Here is a 14,594-nt window from a genome sequence, read left to right on the forward strand (position 1 = left end):
TTATTCTGTACATATTTACTCTGTATATACCTATGTTCATATTATTTTTGCCCAGTCAATAAGTTCCTGAGGGTAGGAACGGTTTCATTTTTATTTTTTAATTCCCCAATGCATAACACAATATCTTACATATAGGAGATTTTAAAGAAATACTTGCTAAATGAACGAATGACCATACAATATAATGCTTTGGAAGAGATATTACCAAATCATTCTAAATTTTCTTGAAATTTCTCTTGGAAGAAAATAAGAACAAAATATTTCACCTTCTGTACTTATTAGTATTATGTCACTGAGCTGAATAAGCCATTCAATCAGTAAGTACTTCTCAAGTGTTTGCAATGTGTTCAACTCTTTACTGGACTTGAGGGAGACAGAAGACCATCTGACCTATTTGCTGTCCTGCAAGAGCTTATAATTCTTCTGGGCAAAATGAGACCAATACACATGTGCCCAAAACAATTTATGAACAATAAGGTGATCAGAAATATTTCCAAAGCAATGTGGAAGAAACACTGGCTGTCCTCAAAATGTCAAGTTACATATGAAAAGCAAGAGAAAGAAAAATAAAGCAATCCCCAAGTAGTATTCATTCCTCTGAAAATAAGAGCAGAAAAATATTAGAATTAAATATCAACATCTGGTTTAAAAGATACTCTAGGGGCAGCTAGGTGGCACAGTGAATAGAGCATTGGTCTGGAGTCAGGAGGATGTGAGTTCAAATCCAGCCTCAGACACTTTACACTTACTAGTTGTGTGACCTTGGGCAAGTCACAAGCTCAACAGCCCCTCCAAAAAAAAGACGCTTTACAATGCAGGAAATATATATGATACTCAGAGAATGGGGTCTCTATATACATGTATAAATGTAAATTTAAATATAAATGTAAATTTAAAAATAACAATACTTTCTAAGGATGTTGTTTCATAACACGTTAATAATTGTGCCTTACCTCACTGTCTAAAAACCCAGCCAGAAACTTCAAGATGTTCTTAGCAGTTTCAGTCTCTTCTTCCACAGCTTTAATTTTTGGTTCATGGTCAGATTCACTGCCTTCAGTTATCTCTTCTTTTCCGCTCTCAAGGTCCTTGACTTTTTTGGACTTAAATGGCTCAGTCCCAAACAACAATAGCTGATCAAAAACTGCCTTTAGAGCATTTATTTTTATTGTGACATCATCAATTTGCAAAACCTAAGTCAAAGCAAAGGAAGAGAAATGGACTTCTGTCGAACAACACTAATGTTTTAATCTGCACTTCAACAAAAGAAGTCTATTGGGTATCTCAAATGGAGAATGGGCACATCCTAGAAATCCAATTTCAAACAAACACTGATCAAACAATTGTGTGCATACAATGTACTAGGTGACGAGATCAAAAAGAAAAACAAACACATCTGCAGTTTCATCCATAAAGAGAACTTAAGAAAGGAGAAAACTGGTTGGGGGGTTGGCTAGGTTAGGGCTAGGAGCAATGGAGCACATAAGCATACAAGTAATTATGAAACAACAGAGGGTATAATTGGGGCAAAAACAAGATAAAAATAATACGCTCTAGGAAAACTTGAGGAGAGAGAGATAACTTTGGTGGGAGGGGAGGCACAGAGAAAGGGGGAGAATTAGAGAAGGCTTCACAGAGCAGGTGGCATCTAAGAGGCTGAGAAGAAACAGAAAGCTTTGACAGGTAGAGATGAGCAGACATTCCAGGAAATGGACTGTACTATGGAATGAAGAAATAGCAGAACTCTATCTGGGCTAGATTATAGAGTACATGAAGAGAATAAATGTGAAATAAAGTTAAAAAGTGTAAGGTGTAACCAAATTACAGTAAAGTGTTAAATAAGCCAAGTTAAGTTGTTGTCATTAAACAATAGTATTAAAAGTTTTTGAGTGGAGAATTGACATTGTCAGTCCTGAGCATTAAAGATAATTTAATTATAAAAGAACTGTGACAGCTGTGTAAAGGATGGATTGAAGAAGGGAGAGATAGTATTTGGGAAACTATAACAGGTAAAAAATGATGATTACATGATCCAGAGTGCAAGCAGCTGGAGCAGAGAAATGAGACAAAAGATATTTTGGAGATAGAATCAACAGTGCCTGGCAAATTACTGGGTAGGGTACCGAAGGATGAGGAAGAATGAAAAGTCATGATATCAAGAATTAGAGCATTAGATGATATTTCAAGTAGCTAGAAAAAAAGGTAAACTTTGGGGAAAAGATACCAAATTCCCTTTTGAACATACTGAGTTTGAGGAGTTGGTAGGACAGAGATAGAGATATCTGAAAATCAGGACAGAATCAGAGAAGAGTGAATAGAGCACTGGCCCTGGAGTCAGGAGGACCTGAGTTCAAATCTGGCCTCAGACACTTGATACAAAAACTAGCCATGTGACCTTGGACAAGTCACTTAACCCCATTTGGCCTTCAAAAAGAAAAAAAAAAAAGAATCAGAGAAGAAAGGGACTTCTTAGCTACTATCTATAAGTATCACCCCATAATGACATCCTGAACAAGTAATTACCCAGCTTGAAAGACTCAATGAAGGAAACCTACTAACTCTTTAAGGCAATCCATTCAGCTTCTTAATACTTCTAATTACTGGGAAATTTTCATTACAACAAGTCTCAATCAGTCTCTATAACTTCTATCCACTACTTGAGGGCTTGGCCTTCTGTGGCCAAGTACAAAAAGACTAGTCCTTCTACATGATGGTCCTCCAAATTATTTGAAGATAGCAAACATGCCACATCCACCTACGTCTCCTCTTCCAGAACAGACATTTGAACAGAACATCTTCTGATGTTTTTTTATAGTATGATAAGAAAAGAGAGAGGTAAGTAATGTACTGAAAGCAAGAGATAAGAGGACAACAGCCAAATACTGTATTACTACCCATAGAATAGTAATAGTCTTAGAGAACCAGGACTTAAGTGTGCTGGGTAGAACCTCTGTGGAAGATTTATAGAATTTATGAGGTCAAGAAATGCACAGGACCAGAAAAGTCAGGAATACCCACATCAGTGACATCATGGATCCAGCGGATTACTGAAGTATTATAAATGACTATCAGGAACACAAGAACTGTTAACTGAAAAATTAAAGCTACCTGTTAAGAGTCACTGACAATAAAAACTAAGAAAAAGCATTTATAAAATGACAAAAAAAGACACCACAACTCACTTTACATAAATCTGACTTGTGCAGATCTTTAAGAACATACATCCTGTGTAACTTTATGAAGGCAAGAACTGCAAAAGATCAACCATATCCTAATGCATATAATTGTGATAATATATCTAGCTCTAAAGTCTAAAAACAATGCAACTTTAATAAGTGACCTTTCTTAACTCTCCCTCATTCCTACTGGCCAGTAACTGTTCTAGATAATGGAAATAGTCATCAAAGGGAAATGGTCATCTCACAAATATGGACATAGATTTGTGAAATCAATTTTGGCTACCACAATCTGAGAAAGACAGTGGTTCTGGTTTTTAAACCAAAAGAAAGCACAGATTTCCTCATTCTAATGAAAGTCCTGAAACTATCCATGGGGGAAAAAAAGACAAAAGTACTACATAAACAGAAACCAAACTAAAGAGTTTCTACTCAGTATGATTATAATAGATACATATTTCCATCCCAAAAGAGCATAAATGGAATCTTTTCAAAAAATTAAATTTTACCTGCAATAACAGTGCAAAATGTTTACTGGCAAAATCTTGGTTCTGCAGACCACAACAACCTAAGCATAAAACAGCCATATTTCTCACTACAGGATAAATACTTGTGATTCCTGGAAGAATCTAAAACAAAACAACAGAAATTAAAACAGCAGAGATGAATATAATCAATCTTCAACATACAATAATCACTTGAAAAGATATGTAAGACTAATTCCATATAAACTCATTAACACATTAAAATAATAAAACTGACCTAAATTGGTTCCTTTATAAAATAATATTTTCCTTTATGCACCATTATTCTGAGCAGTCTATAGGCTTCACCAGATTACCAAAAGGGTCCATGATACAAGAAAGGTCAAGAACCCCTGTTTTATAGGTAAATAGGTAACAAACCCCTTTGAATAGGACTTAAGATTAAACCAATTAATATAATCTAATCTGTAATATAATAAAGTTCTTTTGCAATGTCCCTGATCTGTTTTAACATCTTCTGCTCTTATTATGCAAAGCTAAATATAACTTATAAGACACTCCACTCCCCTAAATTTTCATACCTAACATTCTGCAAAGGACACATTTCACACACATAAAAAATATTAACAACGGTCCATACTTTTCAATACTAAATAATATACTGCCTAAAAATGGGTGAAGAGGAAGGGAGAACATTAAAATAAAGCTTTAGAAACCAATGCTAACTTACCAAAGAGTCAATAATAACATTCATGGTTGCACTTATTCCTGTGGAAATAGAGATCTGTTTCAGAAGTTCATAGCATAAAATTAGACATTTCTGTAATGTTTCAGGATCATTCTGAAATCAAAGAAAAAAAATATTCAGAATAAGTGGGAGATAATGTTTCATTATATATATATATACACACACACACACACACACACACATAGTTATAAAAGCTCTAGCCATAAAGCTCAAGGTGAAGTACTAAATTCTATGCTGTTAACCAGTGAGTTTGCAATGGACACTTTGAAAAAAAAACCTACTTAAAGGACAACACTTTAGAAACTGAAAAACTCTAGATTTCAAAATCTATTTTGCCCTTTTAATAATCAATTTTCTAATATATTTTAAAAAGTAGTTGAAACAATTTTAAATCTATCTTTCCACAGTCCTTTATTGCATATAATTTTTATTGTATCATGATCTGAAAAGGATGCATTTAATATTTCTGCTTTTCTGTATTTGATTGTGAGGTTTTTATGCCCAAATATATGGTCAATTTAGTGAAAAAAGATATATTTCTTTCTATTCCCATTCAATTTTCTACTCATTCCTATTAAAACATTAGAAAGCATAGGAATCAGTGGAGCCTTTCTTACAATGAAAAACAGTAACGATGTAAAAAAATCAAGCATTATCTGTAACAGGGATAAGTTTGAAGCATTCCCAGTAAGATCAAGGGTGAAGCAAGGATGTCCATTATCACCACAATTATTCAATATTGTACTAGACATGCTAGTTATAGCAATATGAAAAAGAAATTAAAGAAATAAAAATAGCCAATGGGGAAACAAAACTTCCACTCTTTGCAGGTGATATGATGGTATACTTGGAGAATTCTAGTATAGAACCCAGCTAAAACAATGAGCAACTTCAGCAAAGTTGCAGGATATAAAATAGACCAACACAAATTATCAGCATTTCAATATATTACCAAGAAAATCCATCAGGAAGAGATAAAGAAATTCCATTTAAAATAACCACAATATAAAATACTTGGGAGTCTATCTGCCAAGACAAACCCAGAGACTATATTTACACAATTACAAAACACTTTTCCACAAATAAAGACACATCTAAACAACTGGAGAAATATTAATTGATCATGGGGAGGTTGAGCCAATATAATAAAAACTACAATTCTACCTACGTTAATTTACTCATTCATTGCCATATCAAACTACCAAAGAATGATTTTATAGAGTTAGAAAAAGTAGTAATAAAATTCATCTGGAACGAAAAAAGTCAAGAATAACAAGAGATTCAATGGAAAAAAAAAAATCATGAAGGAAGACAGTTCCAGAATACAAACTATATTACAAAGTAGTAATCATCAAAATAATCTGGTACTGCATAAGAAACAGAATTATGGATCAGCGGAATAGATTAAATATATAATACAGAGCAGTAAATGACTGTAGTAAATTAGTACTTGATAAACCCAAAGACAGGGTAAGAGCTCAACATCTGAGAAATAATTGCCAGGAAAACAAGAAAGCAGTTAGGCAGAAACTAGGCACAGAACAACATCTCATACCACGATAATATCAAAAATGAATAAATGCTTCATACATAAAGGATGATATAAGTAAATTAGAGAAGCATGGAAAAACATACCTGTCAGATTTATAGATAAAAGAAGAGTTTATGACCAAACAAGAGACAGAAAGGATTATGGGAAGTAAAATAAGATAATTTTGATTACATTAAATTAAAAAGGTTTCCACAAACAAAACTAATACAACAAACTTAGAAGGAAAACAGGAAACTGGGAAAAAATGTTTACAGTAAGTTTTTCTGATAAAGGTCTCATTTCTCAAATATTAAGAAAATGAGTCAAATTTATAGTCATTCCCCAGTTGATAAAAGGTTAAAAGATGTGAAGAGGAAGTTTTCAGAAAAAAATCAAAGTTATCAACATTAAAAAAATGTTCTAAATCACTACTAATTAGGAAATGCAAATTAAAACAACCCTGAGATACCATCTCACACCTATCAGATCGGCTAACATGACAGAAAAGGAAAATGACAAATGCAAGGAGACATCTAGAAAAATTAGGGACACTAAAGCACAGCTGGTAAATTCATGAATTAATCCAACTATTCTAGAGAACAATTTGTAACTACACCCAAACAGCTATAAGATGGTGCATACCTTTTGACCTAGCAATACCACTACCAGGTCTGTATCTCAAAAAGATCATAGAAAAGGGAAAAGAACTATTTGTACAAAAATAGTAATAGCAGCTGCTTTGTGGTGGCAAAGAACTGGAAATCAAGAGGGTGTCCATCAATCAGGGAATGGCCAGACAAGTTGTGATACGTGATTGAGACAGAATATCACTGTGCTATCATGACAAGCAGGATGGCTTCAGAAAAATTTGGGAAGACACACGAGTCGATGCAGAGTGAAGTGAACAGAACCAGAGCACTGTGCTCAGTGACAGCAATATTGTAAGGACGATCAATTGTGAAAGGCTTAGTTATTCTGATCAGGGTGATGATTCAAGAGAGTGCCAAAGGACCCACGGTGAAAAATGCTATCCATCTCCAAAGGCAGAATTCAATTAATTCTGACGATAGACTGAAGCATACTTTTTAAAACTTTATTTATTTTTATTGTTTTATTTTGTGCTTTTTTGCAACATGGCTAATATGGAAATATGTTTTGTTTTACTTCACATATATAATCAATATCGAATTGCTTGCCTTCTCAGGGAAGGGATAGCAGAGAGGGAGAAAATTTGGAACTCAAACTTTTTTTAAATGATGGTTAAAATTTTTTTAAACATGTAACTTGGAAACACTTAAAATAAATGACAATTAAATAAAAAAATAAAAGTAGCTGACCCCCCAAATCAAAGCTGAAATCAGAAAACTTAATTGCCCCTCTTTTAATAATATGATATATAAGTGGATGGTGCACTGAATAGCTAGTTAAAGCACTTCATAAACAAACAAAAAAGCCCCAAAAGATACTAAGGACAGTGTTATCCTATGAACACCATTTATAAAGAATTGGCAAAATGGACATGAACTAATAAAGATTGTCATAGCTCAATTACAGTTAAAGAGAAAAGGAAATTCTGCTCATGGGAGGGCAGATGTCAGTCTTTTCCCAATCATAACCAGCAGTTGGTGGCATTTTAAAAATACATCTTTTTCAGCAAGAACTTTGAAAATCATGTTTTAGGTGTGTCATACACCTATACCTTGACACTTTTTGAACCTGAAGAAAATTAAGATCAATGAAACTCTATGAAAATCAAATTCCAGACCATTCATTAAATGATGAAGAATACTTAAAATTTAATCTTAAAGCAAACATGATTTAAACAATTCAAGTATAGTAACTTCACCTAGAATTTACAAAAATACTCTTAAGCATTTTCAAGTCTTTGGTACAATAACAGAATTTCAAAACAATGGTACTAAGATACTAAAAGATCCTAGGGCATCTCTGGAGTCTAAGAGAGAATATATTTTATTGATTAGCTTTTAGTGTTAAATGGCACGAAGAAACCAGTATAGAATATTCTTTAAAGTCTTTTGTTCAAAGATTCTTAATGCTTTCAGAAGGCAAGAAGATAAATCTTTTAACAGTTTTAAAAAATATTAACAGAAAGCTAAAATTGTTAAAAGATAATCTAGCTATTTTATGCAAGATTACCTTTCCACTGAAGTCAAGCTGATGTGAAAAATTCATTAGCTAAAGGGAATGACATTAGAAGCTTAACTGCCATTATGACCTACACCTGATCTGAAAAAGGACCAGATCTTTTTGGCAAAGAGAGGAGGGGACAGGAAATTAGAATGCCTCCCCCACCTTCAATAGGGGGTCCCCATTTTATTACAGAAAAAAAAAGAAAGAAGTTGTGAGAAGGCAAAGGAAGTACAAAGACATCTGGTCATTATGATTAGTAGGATACATAAATGGGTAACATACTAGCTAATTAGGATAAGCAGCTGAATAATGGCTTCCCAACTCTGGACCAGGGAAACAAGTCAGAAGGGCTGGTCTTAGGGTCGAGTCACAGTTCTGCTAAAACTCTCCAAGTCCAAAGCACAATCTGCAAGGCTTTGATGAAGGAAAATGAAGGTTTAGTTGAAGTGATTAACAGTAGTTGAAGTTTAATGTGAGAATTGCTTCCACTTTGTACCTTCTCTGTGTGAACCTCCTTAATCTCAAGTTGTTCTGTTTCTTTTATTAGATCCATTTTGGTATTTTCTAGTTCTTTTATTTTCTCTTTTAACAGGGAGGCATGATTAAAATCCTGGAGGGTAATGCATTCCTCCAAAGCTTCCTTGGCTTCAATAAGCTTCACTTTTACTTCAGCCAGCTAAATAAAGATATGAAAAAATAACTTTATTAAATTTATTATTAAAACTTGTAATAAAGTGACATTTGCAGGCTTTATATATTAAACAATTCAACGACAAAAATCTAGAACAATGACATCAAGCAGAAACATCAATTTTTTGCAAAGAAAAAAAATGTGTGGATCCATTTTTAAAGACATAATTTGACCAAGATTTTGATGCTCTTATAGTATTTAATCAATAAATGTGAATTTTTAAAGTGTGCTATATTTTCTCCATCCTCCCTCAAGGCACAGTTTTCTAACCATTTTTGAACAGAAAACAGAAGTTAAAACCATACTGGCCTTGATCATTTATTATATTTAGTTAGGAAGGGACTTACTCTGAGCTCTTTTTTTCTTGCTTCTGCACAATCTTTAGTAGCATTAGCAGTGACTATAGGTTCCCGGATTTCTGAAATAATTTCTGTAACCTGATAAGAACAAAGAAATAGTGGTAGTTATTTTCTCCCAAGTGTCCAAATTTTCTATTTTTCCCCAACATTCTCTCCTTGACTCTCTTCCCACCTCCCTCTCCCTTGATATTCTCACTGACTCTCAATAGCTTCAATGATTACCTCTATGCAAAATACTTCAAAATTTATGATCCTACTCCCAACTTTTCCTCAGAACTCTAGCTCTGAACTTTGAACTACCTACTGAGTATCACACTTAGAGGTATCAAAAGTACCTACAAGTTTTTACTGTATATTTAAAATCTATCTTTCCCCTTGATTTATTTTTGTTGATATTATTGTTGATATACCATCATTCATCATTCTCCAAGTCAACCAGGCTAATAAACTGAGTCATTTTCAATTCTTCCCCATTCTGTACATTCACTTAATAGTCAAGTTCTACTGACTGTACAGTAGCAATGAATATCCCATCTGTTCCTTCCTTTCTACTTTTATCACAAACAGGTTAGTTTAGTCCAAATTCTATTTCATCTAGATTGTTGTATTATATTTGAACTAGCCTAGACATAAGGGAAAAGAGAAAGTATTAACCTGCTATATTTTACAAAATGATCTGAACATTTTCAGAAAATAAGAAATATAATCTTTTGAACTGAGAAAGTATATTTGTTCACATATTATAAAGAAAAATCAAATGAGATTATTTTCCATAATGCTTCATTATTAATCTTAAATATGTTTTCATGAAGCAAAATGCAATGTAGTTAGATTTAGAGCTATCATCTTATAAATGGTCATTTGGAAAGTATGGTGGAAAATGCCAGATCTGTTTAATAAAAATTAATGAGGTCATGCTTATTAAACAGAAAGATAAAATTCAAAATATAAGAATCTATGCAATCCTGGCTCTTGCTAGACTTCAGGATGCCAAGGAAGACTCTCCTATAGTAAACGGTATGCACAGCATTATAATTCATTTCCAATTTCAGTGGGCTTATTTAATTCTTAGTAGTTGTTTTTTGATAACACGCATTATATATACCTTTCAAATAAAATTTTCTGTAATTCATGTAAAGTATATGAAAATGCAGGAACAGAAATGTTTGCTTCCAAAGTAACAATACTATGAAGATATTTGAGAGTTCTTTGAAACATTCATATACCTGTTTTTAAATGGACTGCTTATTGGTATATTTGGATTTCTCTAATCTGAGATAGCAAGATATTATGTACTTGGTTATAACACTTCTAACACCTCCAGGATGATTTTTTTTCTCCAGAGATTCTAAGTTTGAATCTCTGTTCTACCATTTATTACCAGTTTATCTAGGGCAAGTCATTTCACCTCTATGAATTTCCTCATGTATTAAATAATGAGACAGACCCAGGTAACCTAAGTCTATGATATAATAATACATGCAATTTTTTTTCAGTTCTCCCACCTGATGAAAGTGTTCTCTCCATCCTCAAATGTCTCATGGTGTTTTGCCTAGACCTCACTTTCATTCTTATCAAAGTATCACTTGTGACACAGTTATTTGTATAAATGTATCTTTTTTTTTTTTAAAGCAATCGGGGTTAAGTAACTTGCTCAAGGTTACACGGCCAGTTATTTCTGGGTGTGGTACTAAGTATCTGAGCCCAGATCGATCTCAGGTCATCCCAACACTGGGGCCGGTGCTCTTACTCACTGAGCCACCTGGCCGCCCCTAAGCAATTGGGGTTAAGTACTTGCTCAAGGTTACACGGCCAGGTGATTCTGGGTGGATGCTAAGTGTCTGAACCCGGATTCGATTGCCCAGGTCATCCCGACTCTAGGGCCGGTGCTCTGACTCGCTGTGCTACCTGGCCGCCCCTAAATGTATCCTCTTACCTTGGATTGTATTTATTTTTGTTGTCCTAGTGTCTGTCACATTACTCTATATATAGTAGTTGTTTAAAAAAAGATTTGTTGCATTCAAGTATAGAAAATTACTGGAAAAAAAAATTCCTATCTAGACTCCACAGAAAAATAATAAAAACATCTCAAAAAATATTGCTATTGAAAACTAAATATTTTTAGATCACTAGCCTAGGGGGAGAAAAAAGAGAAAAAGTTAATCTAATAGAATGTCTCAAAAATTCTTTGAAGAGAAGACTATACACACATAATACACAACACATATATGTAGAAAGAATCTGAAAACAGTTTACTGCTCTTCATAACCAATGCTTGAAAAAAATTGAGTCAGTGCTAAAGATTAAACAGTATAAAGCCAAATTTTGCTTCTTTTCCACATAATTTCCTCATCCTTTAAGTTATCCAAACTTATCTCCTGATAATTCCATTAAAAATGGAGAAGACAGGGCGGCTAGGTGGCGCAGTGAATAGAGCACCAGCCCTGCAATCAAGAGGACCTGAGTTCAAATTCAGCCTCAGACACTTAACACAAACACTAGCCGTGTGACCTTGCGCAAGTCACTTAACACTAACTGCCCTCCAAAAAAAAAGGCAAAAAAATGGAGAAGAGAATGTTGTCTTACAAAATAGGATCTAAGGACAAGAAGTAAAAGCAGTAACTCTATTCTTTTTTTTTTCAGTGACTCATTCAATCAATCAGTAAATATTTATTAAGCACTTACGATGTTCTAGGTACTGGGAATACCAGAGGCAAAAGAGCGTCCCTGCCTTCAAAGAGCTTAAAATCTAATGGGGGAAACAACATATATATAAAGCAAGTTTTGTACAGGATAAATAGGAAATAATAAAAGAGGGAAAGTATTGGAATTAAGAGGGGTTGGGGAAGGCTTCCTGGAGAAGATGGGATTTTAGTTGGGACTTAAAGAGAAGTCAGAGAGGTGAGAAGTTGAAGCAGAGGAGGGAGAACATGGGAGACAGCCAGAGAAATCGTCAAGAGCTGAAAAAGAGACATCTGAGCAATCTCACCTTGAAGAGCCTATAGGTTAGGGAGCTCACTTGCTACTTGCTCCCAAAGCTACAGCAGTTCAAAATGTTTTGAGGAATATGGACTAAGAGTGACCATGAGCCTACGGCTTCACTAGGAACTATGGGGCAACGCCAAAAAAAAAAAAAAAAATATATATATATATATATATATAGGCACTGTCATCAAGACACTTGCAATCTGGCTGAAGAGACCAAACTAATCCACAAGAAGCTATTAGACCACAAGACGCCATAAGAAAGCTCCAATTTAAATATAATAAAGGTAGTACAGACAACTCTATCCACAGCTCCTCGGACCATGGGACCACTCATAGGGATCTGTGATTTAGTTAAGTGGCAACAGGCAAATCGCCCATGATTTAGTGGATAAGTTCTAGAGAGTGGTCTGAGCAACACAGAGTGTCACTGAGATGGCATCACAGGAAGGTCCTTCACACACTAAGCTCAATACTTGATCCTTTCTACTACCACTGCCTCTCACATTTATAAATACTCCTACAGAAAGGAAAACTGCTTACAATCTGTGTCTTCTTAACATCATCATTAAGGAGACGAAGCAATGTCTCAACCAGGGAAGACACCAAGAAAATCGAGAGAGTTGGTAGGGTAAGAATCTCCTGCAGGACAGCCAATAATTGCTTTCTGCATAAAAAAAAAATTTTGTTAACTTGATTAGGACAATATATGACATGATTTGTAAAGTGTCATCTCTTTTCTTAATTACATTCATCTGTATTCTCTGCCAGAACACACTACTACATACTCAAAAATCTATGTAGACAGAGTGAGTTAAAAATCAAACTTCTATCTTATGTAAAATAATTTTTAAAGGGGCTCTACTTGTTTACATTGTCATTAGGATGGGATGACAAAATCCTGGTTGAATGATTGTTTATAAAATATCACTAGAAGTTGCTGAAATAATTTTTTTAAACAATGCACATTTTTAAATGAAAAGCCACACTATTGTTGAATAAGAATGTGATTAAAAACAACTATTTACAGTAGTGTTTTTACTAGATAGATAATTTTTACATATGTGAAGTTAAATTTGAAATGACTAGGTAGTTTCATTTAACTATTTTCAGAAAATGTATTTTGTTTAGAGAGTCTGACTGTTTCTTAGAAAAGCCTGTATCAAAGCAAACTGAATAAAAATAAAGTTAATTCATTAATAAAATAGGAAAATGTATTTCCCTTTTCAAAAGGGGGAGAGGAACAAGAAACCAATGGATCAAAATAAATATAAATGATATGTATTTAGACTTACCTTCCTCCCTCTTCATTGGTATCCAAGGACTTGATAATGAGAATCAACTGATGACCTATAAACTCTTTTGTCATCAAATTTTCCACAAAGGCAAAATCTCCTCTTTTTTCTTCAGTAACAACTGGAATGTTCTGAATGTAACTAAATTAAAAAGAATTGAATAAAAGCATAGTATCTTTTAAAATATATCAGGAGACAGTATCTTTTTTAAACCACTAATAGGTCATGAAAAAGGCCAGCCTCCTTTTTTAATTTAGTATTAGAGAATTTATACAGATAAGTTTATAATGAAGCCATTTATTAGAAAGACTATTATCATTATGAGCTTTTACAAAATAATAAATGATTCAGGAATGTATAAAATTAATTTGAGATTCAGTTTTCAATTTTAAAATGAGGAAATATCAGCACAAAATACATTCTGCTGTCATGGATAGAACATTGGACTTGCAGTAAGGACAACCTAAGTTTAAATCTCACTTCAGATAGTTACCAAGTGTGCGACCTCGATCAAGTCACTTAACCTCCCTCAGTCTCAGTTTCCTCATCTGAAAAATGATGGTAACAGTATCTACTTCACAGAGTTGTTGTGAAAATCAAATGCAACACTGAGAAGTGCTTGCAAAACCTTAATGCTCGGCATTATCATTATCAACATCATTATCACAAAATCTCTGACTTCATCAGTGGTCTCATTTTCTCAGGTATTCAGTTTGAAATGACTAATTGTCTTTAATTCATCCACTACTTTGTCACCCACATTCCACTACTTGTCAAGCCCCATCAATTCTTTCATAAAATCTCTTACTTCTAGCCCCTTCTTTCCAAACCCTCTGCCACCACTGTCATCCAGGCCCTTATTACAGACCTGAATTCCTGCTATTGCCTACCTGGGCCCCCTGCTTCCAATCTCTTCCAACCCATTCTGTACACATCCAGGCACACACCCATTTTCCTAAAGCAACACCACCTTTACTTAAGTCAAATGAGCCTATATTTATTAAGCACCTATTATCCACATGGCACAAGGAGGTATTAAAGATTAAAAAAAAAAGTCCCAAAGTTGAGACTTACATTCAACTAGAGAGATAAAACATACATACAATTTGGAAATGTAAGGAACAAGAATATAATTTCTTAAGGGAGTACTAGTGAGAGTTAAGGACTTCCTGA

At 34.0% G+C, this 14,594-nt stretch overlaps 1 protein-coding gene across 1 annotated transcript in view; it reads right to left on the reverse strand.

Annotated features, from left to right (window-relative positions):
• NCAPG (non-SMC condensin I complex subunit G) overlaps positions 1-14,594 on the reverse strand; it is a 45,870-nt gene that overhangs the window by 12,132 nt on the left and 19,144 nt on the right. The window contains exons 8-14 of the mRNA XM_069069179.1: positions 13,422-13,562; positions 12,670-12,793; positions 9,130-9,219; positions 8,588-8,767; positions 4,392-4,502; positions 3,686-3,805; positions 954-1,193 (exon numbers count right to left, since the gene is read on the reverse strand). Of these exons, the coding sequence (XP_068925280.1) occupies positions 954-1,193; positions 3,686-3,805; positions 4,392-4,502; positions 8,588-8,767; positions 9,130-9,219; positions 12,670-12,793; positions 13,422-13,562 (1,006 nt within the window). The remainder of the gene's footprint in view (positions 1-953; positions 1,194-3,685; positions 3,806-4,391; positions 4,503-8,587; positions 8,768-9,129; positions 9,220-12,669; positions 12,794-13,421; positions 13,563-14,594) is intronic.

This window comes from Petaurus breviceps, unplaced genomic scaffold (genome assembly GCF_028583685.1).
Source record: "Petaurus breviceps papuanus isolate PSGF00001 unplaced genomic scaffold, PetGlider_PUasm1.0 140, whole genome shotgun sequence".
Taxonomy (NCBI): domain Eukaryota; kingdom Metazoa; phylum Chordata; class Mammalia; order Diprotodontia; family Petauridae; genus Petaurus; species Petaurus breviceps.